This window comes from Ornithodoros turicata, chromosome 6 (genome assembly GCF_037126465.1).
Source record: "Ornithodoros turicata isolate Travis chromosome 6, ASM3712646v1, whole genome shotgun sequence".
In the NCBI taxonomy this organism is placed as follows: Eukaryota; Metazoa; Arthropoda; class Arachnida; order Ixodida; family Argasidae; genus Ornithodoros; species Ornithodoros turicata.
This window is the reverse complement of record NC_088206.1, coordinates 5,842,861-5,856,551: the sequence shown is the minus strand read 5'-3', so window position 1 is coordinate 5,856,551 and position 13,691 is coordinate 5,842,861. Positions and strand designations below refer to the sequence as shown.

Below are 13,691 nucleotides of genomic sequence, written 5' to 3'. Positions count from 1 at the left end.
CGTTAATTACGATTTGAATTTCCATTTACATACTTGTGCCATCTTTTTGTGCGGCCATGTAGTGCCTACATAGTCATACTATACTACCGTTGGTGCTGCGGCGCCGCCAACCCCAAGCAGCACAACATCTTGGCCCAATATTGGACCAAGATTGGACCAACGTTGGACCAACGTTGGACCAACATTGGACCAACATTGGACCAATATTGGACCAATACTGGACCAACATGCTGTGCTGCCTGGGACCGCTGTGCATGTCCCAATCTAAACGTCTCTATCCTCCGAGTGACCGTGTGTGGGGTTTCTTACGTCGTGTCCACCCGCTCGCTCTCTTGTCCCCTCCACTACCACTCTCAGCTGCGTCTGGTGGCATATCCTCTATACCTCTTGCCACTCCTGCCTTTTTTTCCCCTCTATGGGACTGTTCCCATTTTTTAGGGGCCCCGTTGCTTCCTTTTTTTTTTTTTTGTCCCCCATTTTTTGAAGGAAAGATGGTCAGCTAACTATCGCTGCACTTTTTCTGCGGCAGGTTAGTTGTTTCAGGAAGGCTTTTTTTTGTTTTTCTCGTCGGTGTCGGCCTGTGAACGCCTTGCACCGTAACAGCAGGGGATGACAGCGGTTAAGAATGCAGTAATGTTTCCGCCACGTATTCGTTTAGGTGCAAGGTTCAAACTTGACTGCGCAATGCAACTGCCCCTTCATACTGTTTTGCTGAGAGGTGTGCCTCAGAATGTGCAGACGACACATTACAAGACCATGTAGTTAGAGGAAAATGACCACCAACTTTGGGTGCCAGCTCTTTCATGTGCCATGTTCTGACACCTATGATGCTGCAAACCATCTTTTGCTGCAGCTTTTTTTTTTTTTTTTTTTTTTCCACACAGCTTTACACACTTGCGTTTCAGTGGCCACTGCGTAGCACTTTTATTGCGAGAGAAGTTAGCCTTAGGCATTATAATTAGAACTGCTCTTGTGGCTTCTCACTGCATGCATGTACAGTAGAGCGGCGGTGCCTTTGTCTTCTTTGTTTGCCCAAAACAAGGTTTTACAATGTCCAAATGGTGATGATAGATGAATCATCTTTTGCGACACTTTGAACACACACACATGAGAAACGGTGTTGGGGTAAACGCAGCCATGTCTCGTTTATCCAGACAGCTTTGCTCGTAGTACTTACGCCGAAGGCGTTTAGAAACTATTCAGACAACCGAGAGAGAGTGAAGTACACGAGATAATTTGTACTATATCTCGTAGAAGTGGGGAAAAGCATTCCAGATTCTTTGGAAGTTGCAAAGTTTATGTGATAGGTGCAACGGAGATTGTCTATAATCTGAGGCTGGATATAGGTAGTCATCTGTTTCGTGTGAACAACCGGACATGTACTGAATTTAATGTAATTCGCTAAGAACGAAATACACGAGCGAATTCGCACCATCTCGTAGAAGGGAAACCGTGCCAGAATTCTTAGAAGGTGTAAAAATTCAAGATACTATATGCATTGCATACTTGAGATTGTTTATAGTCTAAGACCAGATATATGTGATAAATCTATCATTCTGTGCAATGGTTGACCTTCAGCGTGCTGTGTGGTGAAGTTTTAATAACCTTTTTCACCTGAACAACCAGATATGTGCCGAGTTCAGTGTGGTTCTATACCAGAGGTAGGCAGTCACGTCATTACCTCACCAAAAGTGGCTGTAGTCATACTGAGGGCGAGCCTCTTCACCTGTTTTCTGTGGCGAGCTGAGTCATTTTTAAGGGCTTGAGTGAATGGAGGTTGCAAGATGCTTAGTCATCTTTACTATGACTCACATACAGACAGTAAACAATCTCCACTGTGTTGGCAGAGGTAGGGCAAAGGTCACATACTGTACAGCAGACAAATTTCAGGGCTACTTTTGTATTATAATGACAACGCACGCGCATGGACATCAGAAATAAAATATTTCCATGTTATCACTAGAGCCTGAAGTTCTAGGGCTTATCCCAATTCTTCCCTGAATTTGCACCCTGAATTGAAGGTTGCCACTTTGGGGTAAAACCCGATCCTTACCTGGCAAATTAATTGCCCTCACTCAAACATCTGTAGGAACGCACTCAATCTTGTTTGGCAGCAAACCCAATTACATTACCGTCCATACCAAACCAGTACAATTCGTTTGAGTAATAGAGCCCGATTTCTCCCCGAATTTTGCATAGTGGTAGTTTCCCCGCCCGAATTCGCACGAATTTAGAGCGCCCGTTCATTTTCCCAATTTTTAAACCCCCCCAATTTGGAACAAAAAAAAATTTCCCGAAAACTTCAGGCTCTATAGTTATCACATATCAGTATGCCATCGCCATTGAAATTTGATCAACATACTACAACCGTGACGAATTTGGAAAAGTCAATTGAAAAGATAGCGTATCACTTTCAGAAATTTTAAAACTGGGCCTCGACGAACATATACTTGCTCAGGTTGCCGCTACATATTTTGGAGCTCATGTCAAAGGGAATCCCCCGACACCTTAACGATACAAAATATGGGGAAGACCTCTCCGTACTCCAAAGGCCCCCGGACGGTCGGGTAAACGAAGTTTAGATAAACGGGACATGGCTCCACATGGGGGATGCGGGTAGTGTACGCTGATGCAGTGTTGCGGCATAAAACATGAGCTTCACGACTGACCATACCTTCACATTGTTGCACTAAAGTATCGCCCCGCCAGGCCTGGTCGTAACCGATGTGAGGTACGTTTCCTGGTTGTCCCCATGATGTCTCTCTCTCTTTCTCTCTCTGTCTTCTTCTAAACTGCTCCGATGCCTGTCTTTGCCTTTCTTTCGTGCATGAGCCTTTGCCAGTTTGTTGTCTACTAGCCCTACTCGGTTCACAGAAGAAAGTGTACAGCTCTTACGGTACGAAAGATAATTAACAGTCCTTCCAAAATGCATAGGTTCGAAAATACTCCAAAAGTCGTACTTTCGTTATGCATAGATTTTAAAACAAGCACGAGAACTCCTGCTCTTCTGCTGCTCCGCAGAGCGTCGTGGAATGATCGACGGGCTACAGAGTGGCTACGCTTCTGTGGACACCAGCAGAATCACGCTTTGGAATATATCGCGGGCATAGGAATGTACTGCTAGGGGAATGCGGAAACATTCTGGAGGGTCACGCTAACAGGTTTCCAATCAGTGAGTTCGGCATTAAAGGGGCACTAAAGCGCAAAAATTTCTCAGCGCGGAATGAAAAATGCAATTATACCTTGATAGCAATATATATAAAACAAGCGGAATTGGTCCGTTGTGTCATTCGTGATTCAAGCGCGAATGTAACCACAATTCACGCTTTCCCTTTTCTTCCAAAGAGGTGCAACGCAGCAATGCGGTTAGGGTGTCCAATCCAAGGGTGTGGCTAGAATTTCTTTTTTTTTGGGAGGGGGGGGGGGGGGGGGGGGGGGGGGGGCACACAAAAAAAATCTTTGCTCCCACATTTACGAGGCAAATTCGGGATCGCCAGAAGAGAACAGAGTAGCTAATATGTGCATTGCCATAGCAGAAAAGCAGGAGTATCGATAAATTGAGCACTTTATACAGAACTGCTAATTTGCACACCTGGAAGATCTATCAAGGTCAAATGTCCGTCCGGCTATTGCCAAGTAGTTTTTTCTTCATTGAAGCAAGTAAAGCATAAAAAGGTAAAAGAGAGGGCTACTCTGCTAACTTGTCTTGCAATGCCTTTTACAAAGCATGCCCACCAAGTGCATAGGGTGGAGACTCAACAGCTAGAAAATATGGCGTAAAATGTTTCAAATTTTCGAGGAAATCGTTGACAAAGCTGCAAACACATTGGTAGACTCCTTGAAGCGTTTATGCATCGGTAAATGCTGTGCATGTGTTGCATCATTGCCTATAGCCATGCTTGTTTTTGGCATGACCTTTAATTTTGAGTTGTTGTGTAGGCACACCTTATTGATTTGAAGGCCGGCAAGATACTCTGATATGGTCAGTTTGTTCGAAGGCACATGTGTATCCAAATGCGGTGACGAGACTGGATAACATGTTTACGCAACGTTTCCAGGCTGGCTGCGGCTTTATCATTTGGAGCATTAATTCTGCTACAATTAACGTAACAATATTAAACGTGTTACGTTGTGTAACAGCACGGTTACAATGAGAACAGAGTCCTTACGAGGGCGTTTATGTGCAACGAGAACTACGTTGATTAATCTCTTTCTCCATTTTTTTTTTTTTTATTTACTTAACTTACTTATCTACGTGATTAACCTCGTCTGATGAATTGTGGCAATATTTGAGCTCCATTGGGCTCCTTGTCTTCCTCCTTATAATGTTTGCATAATTTTTCCTATTGAGGTTTATTAATTGCATGGTAGGATTAGGCAGTTTGAATGTTAATGCGGAAAATTTTGGTTCACATATCGCTTACGCTGCCTTCAAGCTGTTGCTCCCACACAGCTGATATAACTGTGGTTAGTCTAAGTTGTGCAGAGCTGGACAAAAAGTTTACGGAACACTCTCTGGAACATTCCTTCCTCAGAGTGTCGTGGAAGCTGAGAATGTGACCGTACGGACTTACTGATGTGTGCCTAGGTAACTCAGTCACCAGTTTGCAAGTCCGTACGTTACCATTCACTGCTAGAGTGTCACTCTGAGGAAGGAATGCGTGTTCCGTAGATGTTCCGTAAACTTTTGTCCAGCACTGTGGGTATATTATGCAATTGGTAAAAATGAACATAGAACAAAGAAAATCTTGTAATCAGTAGTGAGTCCTTCCAGGTCAAAATCATCATATCTGAAAAAATAAATTTAGCGAATGAATGCTGAATTTGTTCAGCTTCAGCTCCACTAGTTTGTTGTTGCCTTTAAAGTTGCAAAAGTTCCACCATACTCCTCCTGGTCATTTTTAACAGAAAACTGATTATGTGTACGAAAAGTTACGTAATTCAGAGAAAACTCGCAGAGCCCTTCCCGCTCGCTGTAGATGTGTCAACGTAAATGTGTCAACGTGTGACCTGCGCAAAAAAGTGTGCACAGTTGACATGAAACGTTTTTCAGTCTTTTGAAACCTCCAGCATCTTGATGCACGTCATATAGCTAGTTGCCAGCACCAAAGATAGATTCATCGTGAGCAATGCCTCCTTTTGTAGCTGAATGGCAGTGCCTATCTCTGTTGAACCCTTTAGGCAAGCACCATTGTTACCTCAAGAAAACGTTAGCCCCGACGAGTTCAAGTAAGTTTTGCAACAATCCACAACAAAATGGCCACTCCTGCACATAAACGTGCACACAGACAATGCACTGCAGGAGCAAACTGTAGTAGTTTGTAGGAGATAGTTACCACTGTTGCTCGGTGAGTGCTGTGCGGCACAGTCAAGTTGGCAGAAGGCTGCAACATGACATCGGCAACACTGTGCACCTGGGTACGGAAGCCTCGGAATACATATATATATTTCAACACGGGCAGGCACATATAGTTGGGTTGTCTTGAAGTGTAATACGTTTTCATAAAACTCTTATCGGGGGCATAGCAGCCACAATAGCTCGCATAGAAGGTATAGCACTTGACGTTACAGGGTCTTTAGGAAATTTAGGGAAGTACATGGAGTATTTTATAGTATCCACATAGCTTATCATTCCTCTGCATGTGTATAAGTACAAAAACTGTGGTGGATTTGCACAAGTTAGGCATTAGTTGCATTCTACTACTATTTGTCAATGCTGTCTGCACTGAAGTTAGACAAGCATCCTCGCAGCGATAAGGGGGCTGTGTTACAAAAAGAAGTTGAGTGAATTATGTAATCCAGCAGCATGCAATAATAACCACATAAATACGACAACTAGCTCACTAAGGAAGTTGTCAGTAGCCTCATGATGTGTGTCATAGCTGTAGGCTGACTCGCGTGTTTCCCAAAACAAGTTTGTAGCTAAGCTATACAACATTTAATACCAGTCTTCTTTTGAAATATAATGTTTGTAGGACAGGATGGGGGCCTATTTTTCTGGAATATTCCTCATTCTTAAGCCTAATTTGCTGCTTAGATGCTAGATGTATCCTCTCTGAGTGTCACCTTAGGTTAACTGCATGCGAAGAGCATGCTTACCATGTGTGTAGGGAATGTGCATGAGCATGCTCTGCCATTGGGAAAGGGTATCTTAAAATGTCAATCTTAGTTATTTGCCTCCTTTGTTTCTGATACTTGCTTTCCTTAAGAGTAGATATTTTAAACAATTACAGGGAAAAGAAACTTGACCGTAAACGAAAGCTCTGCTACTTTTCTTTTTGTTAATATTTCTTACATTTTGCTGTAAATTTTCAAATTGTACTTATAAGCAGGATGGTGCTGCATCTCATTTTTTGCAGGGTTATGTTTTACCTTCAAAAAGAACCTTAACTATCAAAGCATAAAGTAATTATAGAAATTTAGGTGTAGATGTTTATTTGAGTAAAAATTGAGCTGCCGTAGCTGTATTGTCATGCCAATCCTTTTGTTTTTCACTTATTTATTTATTTTTTTTCCCCTTGGTCCATAACTACGAAAACTGTCTGATGCAAAAAGCAACATGAGTTGCCTGTAGGTCTTGAAAGTGTGACTTCCTTGAAAAGCAGAATGCCATAACCACTATATTGCTCTGTTCTTTGTGTCTCCACCACAGACCCGACGGCATAGGAACCGTTACTGTAGAAGAAAAGGACATGTTCGCCCAAATCAAAGAAAGATTGAGGATTCTGCTGGAACATCAGATAACACATTTTCGGTGGGTGAAACATCTTCCTCTCTCAGGCAGCAAACACAAAGTGTGTCGTGACCTTGAGACCTTCATTTCTTTGACATATGTTGGCGGTACCTGCTTGTGTCTAACAATTGAATTCCTCTAAATTGTTGGGGAACTGACAACATTTCACAATAAACATGACAGCTTCAACTGTGTTGTGCGTGCTAATGTTTTTTTTTTTTTTTTCATAAGTGTAGCCATTTTTTATTTGTAGCCTTATGACTTTTGCATGAAATTTTGCGTGGCAATCGTTTTCAAATACATAATACAGGATACGTAATAAAAAGATATCAAGTTTATCACAGTGAAGAACAAGGTAGTAAACAAATATCCTTGCAGGATGACGGCGACTCGGACGTTGAGGAAATGCTCATCCGTTCCTAGCTTTCTTGGTGCACACAAAGATTGTTTAGAAGTTTCTGTTGTTTTCGTGCCTGTCACATTTGTGACGACACTTTATACAGTAGAACCTCTCGGGACGACGCAAAATATTTGTATCATCCGAAATTCGTATTAAAAGAACTAAACCAAATATAAAAATGGAGGCAAGAAAATAGACAGTGACCGTTCACTTTCCATTGCTCCCTGTGAAAGAGGTCGGTCGTAACGCTTTGGCGTCTTCGTTTTTGGCCAATGCCGCCGAAATTCGCGAGATAAGGCCCAGCACGTGCTTACCACCCGCGAGTCGCGCGACAGTGTCGTAAAGCGAGCTTCTCCTAAAGCACGCGAGCGTTAGGTGAAGCCGACTTGCAGAATGGTGACGCCTCATGTTGCCAGAAGTCGTGCCGATATGTTCCCTTCGCGTGTTCTGGTCACTCTTTTCCTAAACCAGTGCGACGTCGCATAGCTTCACGGTTTATCGTTGCGAGGGGTGTAAAAAGATCAAAACAGAGATAAGGCGATGTGGTTCAGGGCCGCCTAATCGCTTTGATCTTATCTCCTCCACCACCAAAAGGAGAGTCATTGCTTGCATTGCATGACATAATGTAAGGGAGTTTGTAGTGAGGATCTCCCTCCATCCGCAATAGGAGGTGGAGCATGACTGGCGCCTCCTCGGCTTGTGCGTATCATCCGCAAAGGCAAGATAACGCGTTCGTATCATCTGAACTGTAATACATGGGAAGAATAGGCATTCCGGCCAGGACCGGAAAATAATTCGTATTATCCCGAAATTCGTATCATCGAGATTTTACTGTATGTCACGACCAGTAGAGTGAAACCCGCGTATAACGATATTGACTGTAATCGCGAATTCCATCGTTATACAGTGTACATCGTCAAACGAGGGGCTGACCTATATAGCGCGTCCCCGAAAAGTCGCGCGGCACGCCGCGTGTAGCAAAAGAAAAAGAAACTGGTGCTTAAGAAACGCGAAGCTGTGTGACATCGCACTGGCTTGGGAAAACAGCGATCAGAACTCGTGGAGGGAGCCAGGGAACACAGCAGGACAACTTCTGACAACACAACACGTCACCATTCCGCAAGTCGGCTTCACCTAACTCTTGCGTGCTTTAGGAGAAGCTCGCTTTAGAACACTGTCGCGCGACTCGCAGGTGGAAAGCACGTGCTAGGCCTTTCGAATCATCTCGCGAATTTGAGCAGCATTGGCCAAATACGGAGGCACAAAAGCGTTACCACCTACCTCGTTCACTGACAGTATTGTAAAATGAACAGTCGCTGTCTATTTTCTTGCCTCAATTTTTATTTTGGTTTAATTCCTTTGATGTGAATTTCGGGTGATACGAATTTTTTTCCGCTACCTCGTGAGATTCGTATCATCGAGATTCTACTGTACCTTATCGCGGCGAAAATCGCCGCGTCCAACATCGTTATACGAGTACTCGGAACTGCGGTCTCCATCGCTATACGCTGGTCGTTTCCCCATAGAAACAATGTATATTTTGACGGTAAAATCATGAACCATCGTTTTACGAGGGATATCGTTATACGCGATATCGCTATCTGCGGGTTTTACTGTAATACACTTAGTGATAGAAATATGACTGACTGCAGCATGCCAGTTGGAAGACTTATATTTCACATTGAGACCGCAGCTTCATCACCATGACCTACTAGATTATAGCGACCATGTCATAATTAGGCAAACCCAATGAGGAGCCCGTCCGCGCGATCTGCTATGAGCGCTACTCATCGTCCCGCGAGATTTGCATCATGATTGGACGATGGAAATTTGAATTTTGAACGCGCAGAAGCAGACGCACGATTAGCGTAGCAGACGACAACAACAGTTCCTATGGAGACGTGTAGAATGATGATGATAATCAACTTTAGAAGGAAGCATCTTTTGTGGGACATCCACCGCTTGTACAAAAATACTAAGGTAAGCTAAAGTACAGGGTACTGTAGAAATTGAGGAAGCAATAACCGGGCCGACAAGTAGCGCCACCGCTAGCCTCCAAATGCGGCGCTGGGAAGGGGTCCGTATGACATGGTCGCTATAATCTAATAAGTCGTGGTCATCACACAGTTAGTCATCACACAGTCAAGCAAGGTCACTTTTGGTGAAACCACAAAGGTGGTTTCAATATGAGCAATCTTGTTTTCAAAGACAGACCTTGCAATGTGACTTGCTGGTCTACTGGCCCACTTGCCCACACTATAGAGCAGTTAAGACTTGCACAATGTGTAATGTTACAGGTACTGTTTCCCGTTTGGAAGACCTGAAGGAGCTCTAAAGGCAACATTGTCTTTGCTGGAGAGGGTATGTATGATATGAGTATTCGACGGTTTTCTTGAGCATGAGCATGAGCATGCATAGGGCCCTGTGTTTTGGGATAAAACCCGTTTTTACCCCCCAATTTACATCATCGTCACTCGGCGTAAAAACCGGAAAAACCCGAAAACTAGCTTGGCAAAGTGCCACCAATCACTAGAGGGCACTATGTTCTGCATCTCATACGCAAGAAGCACTCCGTTTTTTTTTCTTTTTTTTCTTCACCCAACAATTGCTTTTCCACCAGATATTGCCAGATTTTACCCTTCTTTACAGCCCCTGAAATAACACCAGATTTTTGCGGCATTATACCTCCCGACCGTCTCAGCGGTTGCGTGGTATTTCGGTACTTCTTTCGCACTTGCGCAATGCAGTGATAACGTCAATATCGGCTCTACCGAGAGCCTATATGACAGGCATACTAGAATTTTGGAATTTTGCATCGTTTGAAAATCTTAACGATTGGGGGAGAAAAAGTGCGCAAATTATGCAAGTAAATACGGTAATTAGCGTTCTGGAACGGAATGAGGGTGCTTGCTCCGAACTATTAAATTTGAGCTATATTATGTTTCAGTTCGGAAACGGGGTTTCTTTACCGCACAGTCACGATGTCAACCCGAGTGTTTACAAAATTTACGTCGTCTCATCTAGGTGTTGATGAAGGACGTGATGACTCCCGCACTGCCCGAGGAGGTGCGCGGCATCATTAAGAAGTGTCTGGAGAACGCGGCCCTCGTCAACTACACCCGCATCTCGGAGCAGGCCAAGCTAGAGGGTACGCTCGGCAACACTGTCTTTAAACAGCCGTGGCATGTCCATGCAGTCTTGGGCAGTTCATGTCGCTTCAATGCAGCCCTGAGACGGGACGAAGGGCGGTTAAAACAAGGAGACAAACGTATCTGCAAACTCACAACTGACAGGAATTTATTTACGCAGACAAATTTAAACAATCACGAAGGAAAATAGGTGGCGCACTAGCTACACAAGAATCTATGCCCCTAGTGTGGTCCACGTGGGCCCGCAAGGTCAACCCCACACTCTACGTTTAGAAACTCTTTTTTTCTAGGTCATCAACGCAAGGGACGGGGCACTGATACAATGTGTCCCTTTTCTGTGAATACAGAAAAGGGCGCCACCTATTTTCCTTCGTGATTGTTTAAATTTGTCTGCGCAAATAAATTCCTGTCAGTTGTGAGTTTGCAGATACGTTTGTCTCCTTGTTTTAACCGCCCTTCGTCCCGTCTCAGTGCTGCATTGAAGCGACATGAACTATCACCAACTCCCCCTCTTCCTTCCTTTGGTCTTGGGCAGTAACTCGTATACTTTTTTTTCAGTAACTTCCGTTCCGCAACTGATAACGTTTCATATGTGTCCAACGTGTGCAGAACGGCACCATGTGAATAGGGTTGCCACCAGGCCGGTATTATACCGGCACCGCCGGTATAATTTGCTCGCTCTGTCGCTTGCCGGTAGGAAGGTGATACCGGCAGCCTTTTGCCGGTATTTGTGGCTCAAGATCTCTCATGGGGGGCTTTGGCAGGGTTTTCCCTTCAACATTCCCCTACAACTTCAATAAACCTGGAGCACAGACCCAACTCTGCAGCTACCACTAGTTTTCTTAATTATTTATTATTATTATAATTAGAACGTGAAAAAACAGTGTCAAGTTTCCGGAGAAAACGATTCACAAGTGATTATTCATTGTTATTATCAGCGTTGAGCAAGCACGCACGCTCTTTCCTCTCTCCCTGTACTTGTCCACCCCTCACCCACTCTCCTGCCAATCTTTCCCCCTTTCCCTCTATTCCGCCTCCTCCCTCGGCCGGTATTTTTCACTACGAAAGGTGGCAACCCTACATGTGAATCAGTCGTTACAAAAAACTTGTTTTATGACGGACAGCCTGTCTAAAGCATTCCTCACAAATTACGAGACAAGTGTTATAATTTTTCTCTCTCTCTCCCAATTTCAATGTCTGTCTCAGGACACAATCAGGCTGAGCCTGACATGCAAGGTGTGCAAATTTAACCTTTGTTATATATATGGCACGATCGAGTAATTGCAAAACTACTACTCCAAACAAATGTGGTCGTCTAATGTAACTGTTTTGTGTCATTTTCTGCAGACCAGGAATATCGTAAGTTTGCGTCAGTATTAGCATGTTGTGCAGTTTGACATGAAAGAATGTCGTTTTGTAGCATGTGCACATGTGTTTAGATAGGGTGTGTACATCATATGCAAGCAGGTAATTTATGAAGCTTATACCACCTGCGTCAAGTCACCGCGTCGCCAGAGAAGAAGAAGAAAACAAAGCTTTACAGCAAAAACGAAAACATACTTTTCCCACCAAAATGTGTAGGAAAAGGGACTCTAAAGGGCAAAGCCTTGCTAATGTAAACAAAAAACTGCTAATCAGAACTTCTTGTGCAGCACACATCGATTTTAGTCTGTAAGACTTGTTTCAGTAGTACTAGGAGGCTAGAATTTTTCTGTATTTTTCCAGGATGCTAGAAGATATTTTGTGCTGTTGTAAATACCAGTGGTGGCCAGTAGTTAACTACATGTAGTTAAACTACCTGATTGTAGTTTAAAAGTAGTTATCAACTACTTGCAGAAATGTAGTGGCAACTACTAGTTAAACTACTATTTCAAGTTGTTAACTACAGTAGTTAGGTTACTGCAGGCGCCAACTACTTCCGATTTTGCCGCAAGCTTTACGGCACGATCGTACTTCCGACTTTTACCTTGAGCTACTTGTTTGATGAGAACGGATGTGCAGAGCAATTGTGCCGTGCATGTGTACTAAAGCTTCACTTTTATCGCTGCTTGTGATTCATATGTAGGTGTCTGAGAACACTAAAGAATGAGATTGGTGTTGATGGACAACGTTAGTAAGTAGTTATAGATGGAGTTAAAATACATTGCAGTAGTTACAGAAGTAGTTTTAACTACCTCCCCTGAAAAGTAGTTGAACTACAAGTTAAACTACTCCATCATGAAGTAGTTAGTAGTTATAGTTAAACTACTGTAGAAGTAGTTAGTGGCCATCAATGGTAAATACATTGAATAAAGTGCACATTGGTCCCGTCGGTTGCATTTCGCTTAGTCTCTTGGGTTCAGCTAATTATATAATGCTTTTTGTTAATTGGCAAATTTTGGATCTGTCCCCTGCAACCAGATGGCACATGGCGTGCCAAGCCACAACAGTTGCCGCACTTTTTAAAAAAATTCGACTGTGTCTTTAGCAAGGTTTTTGGAAGGTACCAAGTGACCGATGCAATAGATAGCACATTTACTGTTGTAGACTCAACTCTGGACCCGATGCTGGCACCCAGCAAGAAGCTGGAAGGGCTGATTCATCTGGCTGAACTGTGCGTCGACCTGCTCCAACAGAACAACGAGCACTACTCCGAGGTGAGCTCACGAGCCTTGCACAGCTCACCGTTAATCACACTTTCTCATTTCTCACAGTACACACTTCTGTGTCTGCTTCCGTGTATTACACACTCTTTCAACACCTGCACGTGACCCTTCGAAAGTAGACTGCATTACGTGTATGTGCTTAAATGCGCCCACGTTTCACTTCACGGAGTGACTTGAAACGCTGTTTTGGGTGTGCAGAAATAGCTAATTAGCAAATTAACGTAGAATAAGCGCCAACAGCGCACAATGATGCTGCATTGTGATCTTGGCTGCTATTATTGTCAGTATTGGAGACAGTAAACTTATATGTAAGTCCCTGTGCTAGATGACTATGTTTTAGCAGAGTTTGAATAACCCACACACACGCCTGCATACACTAAGGGCAGCCTACCCTAGAAAGGGTCGTACTTTATGCAACTTAAAGGTGGAACCCTTGAAGTACAGTCGGCAAACAATTTTTCGGACTCGAACACTTCAGAGTCTCTGATTTTCTGACGGATCCATTGGCGCTGTCAAACACCCCGTAGAGCCAATGTATTTCCGCTTCCAATATTTAGGACCGTTTTGCAAAAGAACATCTCTGCTTTCCATACCCACTTCGGATTGGATTGTGCATGCCACGTTTCCTTTCGGGTGACAGCCTGTCACCTGAAGTCTGTCACCCGAAGTCTGTCACCCGAAGTCTGTCACCCGAAGTCTGTCACCCAAAGTCTGTCACCCAAAGTCTGTCACCCGAAGTCTGTCACCCGAAGTCTGTCACCCGA

At 43.7% G+C, this 13,691-nt stretch overlaps 2 protein-coding genes across 4 annotated transcripts in view; one reads left to right on the top strand and one right to left on the bottom strand.

Moving 5' to 3' along the window:
* Window positions 1-13,691, bottom strand: part of LOC135398939 (tRNA (guanine(6)-N2)-methyltransferase THUMP3-like) — a 283,535-nt gene that overhangs the window by 47,321 nt on the left and 222,523 nt on the right. The window lies entirely within an intron of this gene.
* The window catches only part of LOC135398938 (calcium-dependent secretion activator-like), a 58,551-nt gene that overhangs the window by 23,429 nt on the left and 21,431 nt on the right, over window positions 1-13,691 (top strand). The window contains exons 15-21 of one of the 3 annotated variants that reach the window (XM_064630510.1): window positions 5,182-5,229; window positions 6,653-6,754; window positions 9,431-9,494; window positions 10,158-10,281; window positions 11,489-11,518; window positions 11,630-11,641; window positions 12,809-12,918. In XM_064630510.1, the coding sequence (XP_064486580.1) occupies window positions 5,182-5,229; window positions 6,653-6,754; window positions 9,431-9,494; window positions 10,158-10,281; window positions 11,489-11,518; window positions 11,630-11,641; window positions 12,809-12,918 (490 nt within the window). Of the gene's footprint in view, window positions 1-2,695; window positions 2,732-5,181; window positions 5,230-6,652; window positions 6,755-9,430; window positions 9,495-10,157; window positions 10,282-11,488; window positions 11,519-11,629; window positions 11,642-12,808; window positions 12,919-13,691 lie in introns of all 3 variants that reach the window. The other 2 variants (XM_064630512.1, XM_064630511.1) reach the window with 2 other exon arrangements.